Source organism: Rhamphochromis sp. 'chilingali' (assembly GCF_963969265.1).
Source record: "Rhamphochromis sp. 'chilingali' genome assembly, chromosome: 12".
Lineage (NCBI taxonomy): Eukaryota > Metazoa > Chordata > Actinopteri > Cichliformes > Cichlidae > Rhamphochromis > Rhamphochromis sp. 'chilingali'.
In genome coordinates, this window is record NC_137939.1 from 33,231,183 (window position 1) to 33,246,564 (window position 15,382).

The 15,382-nt window shown below is 39.2% G+C and overlaps 2 protein-coding genes across 3 annotated transcripts in view; one reads left to right on the top strand and one right to left on the bottom strand.

Annotated features, from left to right (window-relative positions):
• The window catches only part of LOC308407338 (uncharacterized protein), a gene marked incomplete at both ends in the record, with an annotated part of 28,759 nt that extends 26,332 nt beyond the window's left edge, over positions 1 to 2,427 (bottom strand). The window contains one exon of the mRNA XM_080898903.1: positions 2,043 to 2,427. Within this exon, the coding sequence (XP_080755029.1) occupies positions 2,043 to 2,427 (385 nt within the window). The remainder of the gene's footprint in view (positions 1 to 2,042) is intronic.
• A 2,105-nt stretch (positions 2,428 to 4,532) lies between these two features.
• Positions 4,533 to 15,026, top strand: LOC308407709 (uncharacterized protein). Of its 2 annotated transcripts, XM_080899537.1 has the most exons (9): positions 4,533 to 4,923; positions 6,391 to 6,440; positions 6,995 to 7,186; positions 8,032 to 8,082; positions 9,324 to 9,722; positions 9,851 to 10,285; positions 13,077 to 13,190; positions 13,335 to 13,375; positions 14,890 to 15,026. In XM_080899537.1, exons 3-9 carry the CDS (start codon positions 7,147 to 7,149, stop codon positions 15,007 to 15,009), a joined length of 1,200 nt encoding a protein of 399 aa, XP_080755663.1. In that variant the 5' UTR covers positions 4,533 to 4,923; positions 6,391 to 6,440; positions 6,995 to 7,146; the 3' UTR covers positions 15,010 to 15,026. The 2 variants fall into 2 exon arrangements, with proteins under 2 accessions (XP_080755663.1, XP_080755662.1); XM_080899536.1 differs by lacking the exons at positions 4,533 to 4,923; positions 6,391 to 6,440; positions 6,995 to 7,186 and having other exon boundaries at positions 7,195 to 8,082.
• Positions 15,027 to 15,382: the final 356 nt, after the last annotated feature.

Genomic DNA, 15,382 nt, shown 5'->3' on the forward strand with positions numbered 1-15,382 from the left:
CTTATTGCTATGATAGTTGTAGTTTGTTCAGACCAACTGGTAACACAAACTTTCTTCCATTAATCATGCCATTGTGATTTTTATTAGTCAGGGAAACAAGCAACTGCTGAAATAATGGATTTCATAGTGGATCAACAGGCATAACTGATTTGTAGCAACCTGATCATAGTCCTTTGGATAGTCCACCTTTGTATTTAGCTGAGGAGTTTATAGAAAGTTAGCCTGTAGTTGATAACTACTTAAAAGTAGTTGGTACTAACTTCACACAACTTTGCACATGAAGAAAAGTTCTGTTTTAGTGCAAAGGAAAAAAAATACACGAACAATAATCAATGATCAAAGGTAATAAAGTAGTTCACACAATGATGATTGACTGATGATTCAATGACTAATGATTATCAAATAATAAGAAAAACAGTAAAATTATAAATAACATTTCCAGTGAAGTTTATATTAAAGCCCGTTTTTTACATAATCTTTGAGAATTTCTGTATTTTGTTCACCATTTTTTTTTCTTGGGCTATTACTTAAAATTGAGATGAATTGAATTGAATTTGCATACAAGCAGCAATGTCATCTCCTGCACATTTTATGTAAGCTGTTTTTACAAAGCAAAACAGCCGATTTCAGTTCGCAAAATGTAAATATGCAGATTGGGGCACAATTTAAGCTGTATGTTTATGATGGAACTGCAGTCCTTACAGGCAATAAATAAATAATAGGCGGGATTAGTTGATCTCTAGCGACAGTTTCAGCAGATGCTGAATGGAGTGCTGAAAACAGAACATTAGAAATAAATTGATACTTAATCTTTTACTTTTTCTTCACACATTTGTGGTGTTACATTCTCTAACATGCATCTTATATGATTTGCTCTGGGTAAACTGCACAGAATGTACTGAAGAATGCCAAAGACCACCCAAAAAATTGGACATAACTTTCAACTATGGCTGCAACGACTCATCAATTAAATAACTTCATTTAAAAAAATTCTTGACAAAATGTATTTTCTTCAATGCATTGTGTGATGCGCGGCTCTGTGGTGCACCGATGTAAATGCAAGTGTTTCACCCACATTTGCTATGAAACACAGACCTGCAATACAAATGTATTTAGGAGCAGCGTATGAATAAACAGTCTGACAACATTAAGCAGACGCAGCCTCAGTTTTAAACATAAAAACCATTGGCAGCAGAAATGATGACGCTGGCACATTTTATTGTGAAGCTGGATTCTGTTTACACACCAGGAAGAGCAAAGAGGCTGAGCTGTTACCAAGATGGTGAGCTCAGTGTAGAGTGAAAGAAAATGTGTTCGTTATCATATCGAGACTAGCTCTCTAGAGAGAGATCAAATTGGTGATTGTTTGATCTCCACTTGGTTGCATGCATGTACTTTGTGTGGCACACTGTGTGGTTTAGGAGGCAGGGTGTGTCTGTTTACCTTTGTGGTTGGGAGCCTGTCTCTGTTATAAAAAAAAATTATTAGATTGTTAAAAGCTTATAAGCTACAGTGAGACTAGTTGCTGGCACCTTGTCTCACGGTCTTGAGGGTTGCACAGTAGCACTGTTGCACGCCTAGGGTCCTACAGCCAGTCGTATCCCCTGGCGTATTGCCCACGGTTTTGCGGGTTTACATAGCCAGCAGGACCTGGCTGTGGCTAGCGCGTTAGCTCAGCAAGCAAAAGCTTCTCTGGCCTGCTAGAGGCCTGCTAGAGGAACCCAGCTTGTTCTCGCAAGTTTCAGTCTCAGGCTTCCCAGTTCATAACATGTAACATCAAGCATTTCATTCACACCATAAGATAAACAATAAGAGCAGTGGTGTGGCGATGCTTCGTGTCTTACCCGTTGAGACATGGGAAACCCAGTGAGTGTGTTTGTGTGTTGTCTTCTGGTTTCTATGTTATGGCTGTCTTTGCCCTGTGTGAGTACGGCAGCCCGAATGTCTCATAAACGTATGACATCCCTCTCTATGCCTCTAGGAGACGGGCATGAAAGATGGTTGACATAGATGGGGTGCCCAGCAACTTACAATTCACATACCTGTGCCCTGGCTACCTCTTGGTACCTGGACCTTGTCCTCAGTGCCATCTTTCAAACAGCTTGAGGACACTGACCTGAAATGTCTGTCCCTGAAATTGCCTTCTTGCTGGGTATAATATCTACCAAAAAGATTAGTGAACTCCATGCTCCGTAGGTCCACAGGCGTTGCTGCAGGTGGTTGCCGGACAGGAAAGGGGTGATCCTCCAGCCCAACCATGCGTTCATGCCAAAGGCTACGAATAACTCCCACTGAGGGCTTGAAGCAGGGATCAGTGCCAGGCTGCCCTGTGCACTGTTCGTGTTTGTGTATGTCAGGCATATCCAGCCAATTAGGAGGACACACTAGCTCTTTGTGAGCTCCCACTTTAGGATCCCGGGCAGACATCTGTCTAAGTAAAATAAGAAATATTGTATTAATTGCATTAATATTCGAAAATGTAAAAAAGCCAAAATCAATGTACATGGTCCAATTAGCCATACAGGTTGGACACTGAATTATTATTATTAATAGTAATTAATAATAATAATTCAGTGCTGCTGAAAACATCTGTTTTGTAACATTTAATGTAACATGTTACCAACCCAATTCAGTCATTACATTAGAGTTACAATCATGGCATTATTTGTCTTATACTTTCTGTTAAATTATTGTTTTTTTCCCCCAGTTGTATCCATAAAGGTTGAGTCGAAAGAAAACAAATCAAACAGGCTTTTTGTTATCCTGTGAACTCCTCCTCAGCTGATTTCTGTTCCTGAGGGAGAGGAAGATAGTGGAGCAGTCTACAGCGGAGATATGGTCATTGTAACTATATATCAACTATATATTTTTAGTAAACTACCTGTCACAAACCTCACGGTAACTCACAGTTTTGTGTCACTTTTTGATGCAGCAATAGGGCTGTGCTCTTCATGCAAACTGATCCCAGGTGATTACGATATGATGGCAATCTGTCTGTGTTTATAAATTAGATTGTGATTAACTGCAAACCTGCACCACCAGGATCGGTTGCCTCATCCCAGGTGATTTGTGGACTTGCATTGCAACCATAGTGGTCGCCCAGAGGTTGAGTACGCTGCATGCTCAAAGCTACAACACAGAGCAAACACCATCCCCAATGACACAGCGGCCAGGGATGCAGAAGAACAGCACATCAAGAAGGCCCTAAGTAAATGTGATTATCCCACCTGGACTTTTGTCAAAGCTGGAAAGACACCTAAAGAAAGCTCCAGCCGATCCAGGAGAGAAGGACAACCGCTGCCCAAGCGAAAACCTGCAGTGATCCCATATGTGTCAGGAGTATCGGAACAGTTGAGACATTTTTTCTAAACACCGGGTCTCTGTGGCTTTTAAACCCCAAAACACACTGCGCCAAAAATTGGTCCACCCCAAGGATAGAGTCCCCCGACCAGTGTTGGGTGCAATGTGTTACTAAGTAACGCGTTACTGTAATTAAATTACTTTTCCACTGAAAAATTAGAGTAACTAATTACTGTTCATTTTTAGGTATTTTAATTACAGTTACTTACAATGTACTTGCGTTACATTGTAAAATAATTAAACTTGCTGAATATCATTATTTAATTTCAACAATTTATCTTCTAAACGTAGAAGTAAACTCTGCCGCTTTAACATCGTTGCAGTGCAGGTGCACGTCATTTTGCGCCAGTTTGCTGCATAGTCGTATTCTAAAGCGGAAGATGTCGGACTCGGCTGAAGCGAGTGGCTGTTTTTTGAAATGGACATATACCCGTCTCTTCACTTTTCTGAAACAAGCAGACAAGAATATTACAGTAATATGTAACCTATGTCTGTTAGATATTTTATTATTATGGGAGCATGTACTGGGTACCTTTTTTGATGATATTAGACAATGTTAGGGAAAATATTATAAAACACTTCTTCAGTAAAGACTCAGAGAAGAGAAACACAGAACTTGCTAGCAAGGGCAGTCTCTCAGACTCGCGCTGAGCACTGCCCCTGGTCTTTATTTTGTGCTCCATTGAGCGTGTGTATGTGTGGGTGTGTTCAGAGTGTGACCCCATGGGCGACTTCCCTTGGCCTGCTGGTCTGGAAAATCCAACAGTTCATCTATATGTAAAGAAGGCACTTAAACTGGAACAGGCATAGCTGCGTTGATCCTGCCGTGGAACAATAGGACAAGGTGCATTCCTGGAGTGCACACCAAGCTTGCATCCTGCTAAAGATCACACACAATTGATTATATGCCTCTAGGTATACATGGTTAAACATTTCCTAATGCAAATAACTACATGCAGTATTCTACCATGTGCAAACTTATATCACTAAAGGATTCTAACTGTCTAGTGTTTAACGGACCTGTCAAAGGTATGATGAGATTATAGAAGGCCCCTTTCAGAGGTAGGGGGAACTTCCTTATATGGTTGTAACTTGAAGCTTGTTGACACACGAACCCTTCCGCCTACAAAAACCCTGCACAAAAGAATAAATCTTTGAGTTGATTTTGGGAATGCAACCTGAACAGTCTCTGTATCATTTTGTTCTCCTAACTGCTCCCGACGTCGTAACTAACCCGCTGACGGCATATCTGAGTGCTACTTGAGAATATTGCTGAGTGTTACTTAAGAATAATTTTGAATCTTATAGAGTAAAGACAAAACCACGCCTCGGAGAAACCCGATCCACGGACCAAAACCCGGGACGGAGTTTCTTTCAATGTCCTGGGGAGAAAAAACTATCGGCTGCTGTTAATAGCACAAGTAATACTGAAGCGCCTGACACGAGAGCATAGACGAACACTTCTGAGTGATTCTTGTTCATCATCCATGGATAACGCTGCGGCTACTCCTGCTAAGCAGGCAAAACCTGATTTTACTTCAGCAGCACAGAAAGCGTCTGAAGGTGAGCTTAAAAAATGATTGCAGGCTACATTGTGGAAGAGATGCTACTGCTGCGTACTGTAGAGTCTACGTCTTTAAAAAAAATGTATTTATTATTTAAAGAGTTTAATTTCTATTGTTTGCCCACTCGAGGTTTATAGGGATTTTAAGAAGTATTTAGTTAAATTACTTATTTAGTAATTAAGTTACTTTTCTGACACAGTAATTAGATAAATATTTTAAATACAATATTGACTAAGTAATTAGTAATGAGTAATTAATTACTTTTTTAAAGTAACTTACCCAACACTGCCCCCGACACAAACAGAGTAACATAGTGTCAGTGGTCATGAGAATTTGCACAATTATGATTAAGGAACTGACCTCCCAGCCCATTGTTCCCTCAGTGGGCTGGTTTCAGTCATTATGCAAATGTACTGTTTATAAGATTGAAACCTGCAGTCAGCTGAGACTGAAGAAGTCACTTGGATGAGTGACGAAACATTTCTCCCACAAAACGCTACGTCCAGATGAACAGATTCAACTTTTGGAGAGACAAAGGGAAGCAAAAGTAGACACACTGACATAGCACACAACACTGTCAAAGTAAAACAGGAAATACGACACATACGCACAGACACTCAGAGCTTCACACAACAACATAACAGACTCGGTAACAGAGGGAACAAGGGTGACTAGATGTGAAACGTGGGATCAGGAAAAGCTAAAGACAAGATAAACAAACCCAGGAATAACAATAATCAAAGAATTTCTTTTCTTTCTTTTTTCTTTTTTTCTTTTGCCTGTCTCGTAACATGAAATAAGCAGAAAAAGTATCCCTTTTGTTCATGTACATGGACAAAATTTTCCTTTTTCCTTTTTATAAGTCAGCATGTTTTTTTCCTTTTTTTGTGTCTGTAACTTGTCGGGGGGGGGGGGGGGGGGGGGGTTAGGATTGTTGTAAAGGCAGTTTTCAGTTATCTTCACCTTTGGTTCCTCTGTACAACTGATGATAGAGCATTTAGTGTTTTTATCTCTTTGTTGTTACTGTTTAAGTTCAGTCTATTGTGCATTTGTCAACTCAATGCAATCTGAATAAAACCTGAACAGTAAAAGTTAATTTAGTAGAGTAAAAACTAAACATTGTACAATACAAAGATAATGAATAGCTGTTTAAACACCAGCAAACTGGCTAAAAGACATTTCCCAGTGTTTCTATAACTTATTTTGTCAGAGAAAAGGGAAACAAGATTTCCCTCGAAACTTCTCACACCACAAATGCATGGTTCACTTCCTTTTTATACATAATTAGCATATCTTAAACACTTTAAACACACAACTTCTGTTTCCGTCCAGGCTCACTTACTGTTACTGGGTGTATTTACTGTATGTCATCATACAGTAAATACATGTTAAAGCTTCTGCTTTTTTCTTTTATGCATGCTATTAATTTTTGCAAAACCAATAAATTTTCTGTTGCTTTGCACAGCTGGCTGCATTCACCAATCCACACAGCAGGTGAATCCACTTGGCTAAGAGGTGAGTGGTTAAGAGGTGGCCATTTGGGGGCCAGCCTTAGTAATATGCGGTCTATTTCCTTCAAACAAATCATTTTATGCAAGTTGGGTTTGGCTGCTGAAATCCCATCATTACTGATTATCTGTTGCAGATTTTTCTTTCTCTCCGTTATATTTTATTCTGCCTCTTGTCTGTGTCTATTAACGCTTCACTTTTTCAATGTGTGTACCAGATTACAGTGTGTACCAGAGGAATTCACTGTATTGATGATTTCCTCTCACAGTCTGTACCCTGTTTGATGCTAAAGAAAAAGAAATAATAACTGACTTTTCATCTATTTGTGACTTAAAAAATATCAAGCAAATCGTCTTTCAACTCTGTGATAGTTTGTGATTATTTAATGTGTATTTCTTTATGGAATTTAACTCCTTGACACTTCTGAAAATGGACCCATACTGTTGGTTCTGTCTCCTGCATCGGAGTATGTAATGAGACTGGGATTTTGTGCAATTCTTGCAAGGTCATAAATTACATATTGTTATAATTACACAAAATCTGTTCCAAACCCTAAACAGTCCCTGACTACTAGGACCTCCAAGCCTGTGGTCAGCTCTTGCATTGGGGGGGGTGCAGAACAGAGAGTGACGCATTTGAAGGCAGAACTACATTGCTGAGAGAAGATAGTTTCTGGTTTGCAAGTGAAGACGGTAAAGAGGGAGCATTAAATATGAAAGTCGGTCACACTTTGAGCTGCTTCATCTTCGTCAGTGAGTAAATCTTCCTATTTCTCAGATTTTCTCTGTGTTAGTTGTTTTCTTTTTTTATTTGGAGTTCATTGGTAAATTTTGCTCATTGTTGAACAGTTTCCATCTATCTCCTGTGGTTAAGCATGTTGTTCAGATTCAAAAATACACTTACACTGCAGTTTACTGAAAACACGGTAACTCCTTAATATAAACCTGTGTGGAATTTACACAAGCATCATTTAGCACAACCACGGTTTGCAGCTTATTTTTGTTAGTTTCCTCCCACTTTGCTCCCTAGAAATAATCTTTATAATATATGAAGATGTTTTTCTTCCATACTATTTCAAAAAGTGCAGTTTAACTTGTACAACTACTTAAACTGCACTGTTTCTTCATAACAAACCAGAGAAAAGAGTCTTAAAAGAGACCTCGGCTCAGATATTTATAAGCAGTTAAATGATACCATAATTTTCAAAACTACCCAGAAAGTTGGTTCCTCCTCCTTTTTCTTCCGTTTAGAAAATGTTTACAAAGCAACAATCTTTTTTTGCATGCATATTTATCAACACCAAGGGGAATAACATCGTTCAAGTGTTAAACTTAGAACTTGAAGTGCTAGCCAACAGTTTAAAAAATGTCATTTGACAAAGAAACGCACTAAAAGGAAATTAAGATGTCATCCCAGACCAATAAATTAAATCCATTTTCTCTCTTGCCGGATCTTAATTAAATCTTCCTCAGCAGATGGTTTGGGTACATGTCAGGAAGAATCAGGAAGTTCATCTCTTTTGAATTTAACGAACATAAAACATATTGCTGTATTTTACAGGAATATAGTGAGTGTATAATATTTATCATTTTCACAGGCCTGCATGGAACCATTGGCCTCGCCAACGCAGAAAGTTCCATCCATACAGGTAAGTGAAAACATCACAAGCGAATGCAGATTTGTTATCCCTTGAAGGAGAATGCTCGTGTGTGTCTCTTAAGACTCATTGGATTACCAAATGACAAAGTGTGATTTGTCACTCCGGAGATCACGTTAATGCTCTAGAGTCCTCTGACGCTGTGCATTGTGCTTGGTGATCATGGAAAACCCATTCCATGAAGCTCTGTACACACTGTTCTTGAGCTAATCTGAAGGCCACATGAAGTTTGGCGGTCTGTAGCCAATGACTGAACAGAAAGTTGGCAAGCTCCGGGCACTATGCACCTCAGCATCTGCTGATCCCACTCTGTGATTTTACCTGGCCTTTCACTTTGTGCCTGAGTTGCTGTCGCTCCTGATAGCTTCCCGTTTGTTATACTAACACTAACAGCTGACTGTGGAAAATTTAGTAGTAAAGAAATTTCATGATTGGATTTGTGGCACAGGTGGCATCCTTTCACGATACCATGCTGGAATTCACTGAGCTCCTGAGAGTGACCCTTACTTTCACAAATGTTTATAGCAGCAGTCTGTTTGCCTGGGTGCTTAATTTTATATGTCTGTGGCAATGGAACACCTGAATTCAATGATTTGGATGGGTGAGTGAATACTTTTGGGAATATAGTGTATATTAATGCCTAATGAGGGAAAAGAATAAGCAGGTGGGAACACAAGTGGAATTATCAGGGAACAGGGGACTAAGGAAGAAAAAGTAAATATGGAGCACAAGAGATAGCTACCAAACTAAACAAATACATTGAAAAAAAACCATAACACAGAGACAGGGATCCAATAAAAAGAAAACACTAAGGAGACTAGTGTCAAACAAATACAAGAACAGAACCCAGAAGATATTTTACATAGAAGATACGATAAATAATAAAACTTAAAAGGAATTAAATCTAAAGATAACTAATGAAAAAAACAAACTAAGAAGCATAGGAGGATATTTAATATAAATGAGTGCTGTCAGCGTTAATCTCGTTAAAATGACGTTAACGCTATAACTGCATTAAGGCAGCAAATCTTCGTTAGGGAGTTAACGGGAATCGCCCTGTGAGAGGGCTGCACGCCATCAATGCGTTGGCGCGATTAGCTCGTTAACATGTTTATGCCGTGCAGCCCCCCGTGCGTATGCTAGAAAAGTGCTTGAAGCACAGAATAAAGTGCTGTATGAATATGGGTGAATTTGGCTTGCAGTAAAAAGCCTTTGTCTTTTTTGTCTTTCAGGGATGGACTGCAGTAATTCCCAGTGTGTTGACCCCTGTCATAACTACACTGTACTGAATGATGACTGGCGTTCAACGAATAACACAGATATTCAGGTCCTACACTGTGATAAAAACATTGACTGGCAAGGTTGGTATCGCCTGTTTCTGGGGGAATCTGGTGCTCATATTCCAGAGAGGTGTCTAGACCCCAACAGGTGTGGAACTCATGCTCCACTGTGGATAACACAACCTCATCCCACACAGTCGGGTGAAATTCTAACTCGCACTGTGTGCAGTTCTTGGGAAGGCAACTGCTGCAAATTTGAGTCACACATCATCCATGTCAAACACTGCTATGGAAACTACTATGTTTACAAACTTGTGAAGCCAGCCACATGCCAGCTTGCATACTGTGCAGGTATTGTTCTGCTTTAAATAAGATTGCACTGTAAAAAAAAATTTCTACCTTGTCCTTAAATTCTGCTGTTTATAACAAAAATGATTTCAACACTAACGCAGTAATATCTTTTTATTTATTGTAAACAGAGGTGAACATAACAGATCCTGCAGTTCCTTTCACCACACCTGCTCCAACACCAAAGGTCTCGTCACCCTATCAGGTCCATATCAATGTTACAACAGCAGTGGATAACAGCACAGCAGTTGAGGGGGAGGTCCGCCTGGTTAATGGAGGTAATGACTCCTGCTCTGGCAGAGTGGAGATCTTCCATGGTGGACAGTGGGGGGCAGTGTGTGATGATGCCTGGAGCCTAGGGGAAGCGCAGGTGGTGTGTAGACAATTGGGCTGTGGCAGGCTCCTCTCCATACCAACAAATGCAGAATTTGAACAGGGCAAAAGACACATCTGGTTGGACAATGTCACATGTTCAGGCAGCGAAACACAGCTCTCTGAGTGCCATCACTCAGGGTTTGGATCCCACAACTGCAGCCACCATGAGGATGCTGGTGTCATCTGTGAAGGTAAATTTGTGCAGCTGGAGGTCTGTTTAGTCGAGAGGTTTGCAATCACTAACAATTATAGAAATATTATATTTTTGAATTTTACGGTATTATAACCACATGATTTTAACATAAAATATTTTGTCTTTTCATCCTGAATTTTTAGAAATAAAGTCTATATTTTTAATCTTTTGACTCTTTTGAGATGACGTCCCCAGCAGCTAATAATCACTCTAAAGATGCTCTCTATAATGACTTCAGCCATTTGAGAGGTGCATGAGTCTCTTTTCAGGACAAATTCATTCATATGCATGTGCTTAATCCTAGTAAGACAGAACAAAACAGAATTTGAAAAAGACCATTACTAATCACAAATTTGGTTGTATATTAAGGGGCAGGGATAGCTCAGTAGGTAAAGTGGTCGCCCCATGATCGGAAGGTCGGCGGTTCGAATCCACTTAACGGCTACCCTGAGGTACCCCTGAGCAAGGTACCGTCCCTACACACTGCTCCCCGGGCGCCTGCTTAGTGGGCTGCCCACTGCTTCACTGAGTGAATGGGTCAAATGCAGAGAAAAACAAGTAATTTCCCCATGGGGATCAATAAAGTATCCATTATTATTATTATAGTTTCTCTCTTGGTCTTCTCTCAATGAGCTTCATGATGTCGTCACCTGAAATGGGTTTCACTTCACAGGTGTTCCTTGGTGGAATTACTTCCCTTCTTAATGTGTTTGAACCCATCAGTTGTGTTGCGCAGAAGTCAAGTTGGTACAGAGCTGAAGCCCTATTTGACAACTGTTAGAATTCATATTATGGCAAGAACCAATCAGCCAAGTAAAGAGAAACGACAGTCCATCAGTACTGAAGGTTAGTCAGCCTGGAAAATTGCTAAAACTTTAAAAGTGTCCACAAGTGCAGTCTCAAAAACCATCAAGCACTATGACAAAACTGACTCACGTGAGGACCGCCCCAGGAAAGGATGATAGTCATCTGAGTCACCAGCCTCAGAAATCACAAGTTAACAGCATCTCAGTTTAGAGCCCAGATAAATGCCACACAGAGTTCCAGCAGGACAATGACCCCAAACACACTTCCAGACTGTGTAAGGACTATTTAAAGGAGGAGAGTGATGGAGTGCTGCGCCAGATGGCCCGGTCTCCAGTCACCTGACCTAAACCCAATCAAGATGGTTTGGGATGAGATGGACCGCAGAGTGAAGGCAAAAGGACCAACAAGTGCTCAGCATCTCTGGGAACTCCTTCAAGACTCAGTGAAGCTCATGGAGAGAATGTCAAAAGTGTGCAAAGCAGTAATCAATGCACAGGGTGGCTATTTTGAAGAATCTAAAATATTAAACATGTCTTGAGTTATTTGACACTTTTTATTTACTACATAATTCCCTATGTGTTCATTCATAGTTTTAATGCCTTCAGTGAGAATCTACAATGTAAATGGTTACGTGAAAAAACACTAAATAAGGTGTGTCCAAACTGTTGACTGGTAGTGTGGCTACTCCTGTTTAATGGTTTACTATCACGTTTCTCTCATTAGCTAACAAAACTGAAATTGTGTTTGCTCAGCAAGCATCATCTATTAGATGTTTCCAACAGGTAAGCTAAGATAAACATTACTGTACAAACATTAACATAAACATTACTGTTGTGGGCAAAAGACCTGCAACTGACAAATAAAGGCTATCTCATCTCATCTCATCTCATCTCAAATATTAACATACAATTTACTGTAGAAACATTAAGATAACCATTACTGTACAGACATTAACATAAACAAGGTATCAATGCAACGCACTCTAAAACTGATCTATTCAGAGTAGATGTCACAGGTGCTGCCGTGCACTGTAGTAGTGCCGTCGTGGAAGGAAAGCTCCACTTTGTACAGTCTGCATTTAACTTTGTTTTCTATGAAACACTTTAACATTTTTTTTTTTAAATGTCTTTTTCCAATTTCTTCTGCCCTCCTGGTCGTGCTACGTTCTTCTTCATTAGTATTGAGTACAGTGTTGGCAGACGAGAGGTGATACTGCCCCGTAGCTTCCTGTAATGTATTACAGTTACAAAAACACATTTAGGTGGTTTTAAAATATGATGCATCAACAATAAAATTTAATGTCAACAAATTTTTATAGTCAACATCATTGATTATGTCAACGAATCGTTGGAGCCCTGCCTGTTATGAGTGTAGCCTATTGGCCAAGTATTCATACTGATGTAGCTGAGACCTTGCTTTCTTTTCTCATAATACAGTATGTATTGAAAAATCAAGACTATGCAACTTAAAGTACACCCAGAAAATCAATATAAACTGAGAATACTGCTAACAGGACCATTGCATAAACTCCTAACACCTTATAGCAATATGCAAATAGTGTTTACTATAACTATAAACTACACAAAGAGTATTTAAATTTAAGAGGGTCAGTTTCCTGATATTACAATGAAAATAAGAAATATACCACATTAAAGTCCTTTTTTGTTGCTTAACTGAAATTTCAATGAATTACTATCTTATTATAAGCCGGCAAACCAATATAACAGAAGATGAATGATGCAGGCCTGAATATGTAGCTGGGGATCGACTTAGCTGTCACTTCGTGGATTTGGCAGTAGGCAATTTATGGATTTGAGTAATAGTTTTTACCACGACTACTGAAATGTATGTAATTGTTCATTGGGAAGAAGACATTTCACATTTAAAGTATTAATGCTATTATTATTATGCATGTCATATAAACAAAGACTGGTTCACAGTTTAGATTCTTTCTTTCTTTCTTTTTTTCCTCTCTCATCCAGGCTCTCACCCAGATTTCTCCCTGCTTTTGGTTGTTATAATTGTGGTCATGGTAGTACTAATGCTGTTCTCTGTCCTGATGTTGATCTACAAAAGGAGGACCAAGACCTCTGTTGGTCAGTAAACTTCTACCACTATCTGTACCTTTAACAGTTATTCAAATTATTTATCTTCAGACCTTTTATCCAACAGGATAGACACCAACTTCACTCACACTTAATTTAATCTAATGATGTAAAATATCAATATCTTTTTTCTAGATTTGGACAGAAGGAGAAACTCAGACCACAACCAGACTGAGGTGACTCGTCTGTATTTGCTTTACTATTACTCTGTAACAAAACAAAGCACAGTGTGAATTTGTAGCTCAGAAAAAGTCAGGCTTTTGCTTTTTATTTAGTAAATACAGATGTTCTCTCACCTAATGGAACAAATGGTTTTCCACAATTAACATTCAAATTCACTTTCCTAATTGGTGATTTATACCAAGAATGTATCAGATGTCTTTGTGTAGTTTGAACATTAACAATCCCTCAGAGGGATATGAATGAATGATAAGAGGCAGGTCAAGTTTGGAGGAACACCCCTTTTAATCAGCATCTACATTTATGACAAAGGATAACATAAAAGAATTTTATCTCTCGAGGACAGAGGGTAAGCTCACTACATGAATCATCCATTACTCACAATCCCCTGTAATTACATTATGTCAAGAATGGATGGTTATGTCTCTAAATGCATGGAGTGATCTCTGTGGGAAAAGATGGCACCACATCAGAATTATCTAGCCACAGTGCAAATTATTTGATCCCGTGTTATATTTGTAGGTTTGTTCACTTCCAAAGAATTGAACAGTCTCTAAAGTGATTTTATGGTAGTTTCAGTTTATTGAAGAGAAATAATCAACCAAAAATCTAGAAAAGAAAAAACCCCCTAAAAATTACATAAAATCACATAAATTAAAAACACTTATCAGGATGAATTTTGCCCCACTCCCAGTTGATCCCAATAGCCTTCAGTTTATTAACAAACTCCTGTGAAGTTTTGGGCTGATACACTATCTTTCTAGTTATTATCCTTACCCCATGAGGATGGTTGCACTGAGAATGATTGATGGTCATTTTATATTGCTTCCATTTCCAACAGTGCACCAATTGCACCAACAGTGGTGAACTTCTCACCAAGCTTCTTTCTGATGGTCTTGTAGCCATTCCAGCTGTGTTCAGGTCTGCCGTGTTATTCCTGACATCCTTTGACAGCTCTTTGGTCTCACCCATGGTGGTGGAGAGACTGGAATGAACAAAAGCATTAAAAATCCACAAAAGCTATTATTTAACACAGCCAGATGAACTTCTAATTGCATTCATATTTATGTCCATGACACACAAGCACATACCTCTGCATGAATCCCCTGTTACTCTGAAGATTACCCACAGTCCTTTGCAATTCCTAGTCAATGTAGGGTGACATTTGAGACAGTAGGTGGTAGCATTGGCCCATTAACATTAATCTTTTTTGTGAAACCGCAGACACACGATTCCTTAGTATCTCTTAAAAGGGGCCTTACAGCTGTTATAAATTTTTTTTATAGTTTTTAGTGCTTTTCTACTCTACCGGAGCACTCAAACCATCAGCTTTGGCACGGGATATGTGTCATGCAGACTGGAGCAGCCAGGGATTGAACCACCAATCCTCCAATTGTTAGACCTGCTCTGTCTCCTGAACTACAGCCACCTGTGTTATTTTCTATTTTTCTTTTCTTTTTTTTATTTGAATATTATTTAAATAATTTATTTTGCTTTCTTTTTTCCCCAGATTGCCCTCTATGAAAATTTTTGTCCAGTCTCCAGATGTGACGATTCAATCTACCAGAGCCTCGATCCCACCAGCAGCGACCAAGACCAAACCTACTGCAGTCTCACGCACTCAAAATAGACAGTTTCAGACATGCATTCAGATCATCTCATATGACACAGAAAATGCTTATTTTTATGCGCGTGCACAATCTTGGCTTTTACAGAGGAAGTTGATAATGTGATACCCGTTATCTCCAAATGAGGTTTTAGTTTTCATCGCGCCATGTAATTCAAAGAAAGCCTGTCTGTGTTCATAGTGTACCCCTCTGGTCAGACAAAGCTAAACAAACACTTAACCTACTGGTATATTTGAAGGATTTTGCTCATTATCAGTTTAAAAGATTTTGGCTAATTTTTTAAAGTCAGTGTTCACCTTTGTACCTTTTAATATGCTCGATGTAGTGAGTTTTTCATGTTCACCTGCAGCTTTGGCAATTCTTGATAACTGAGCC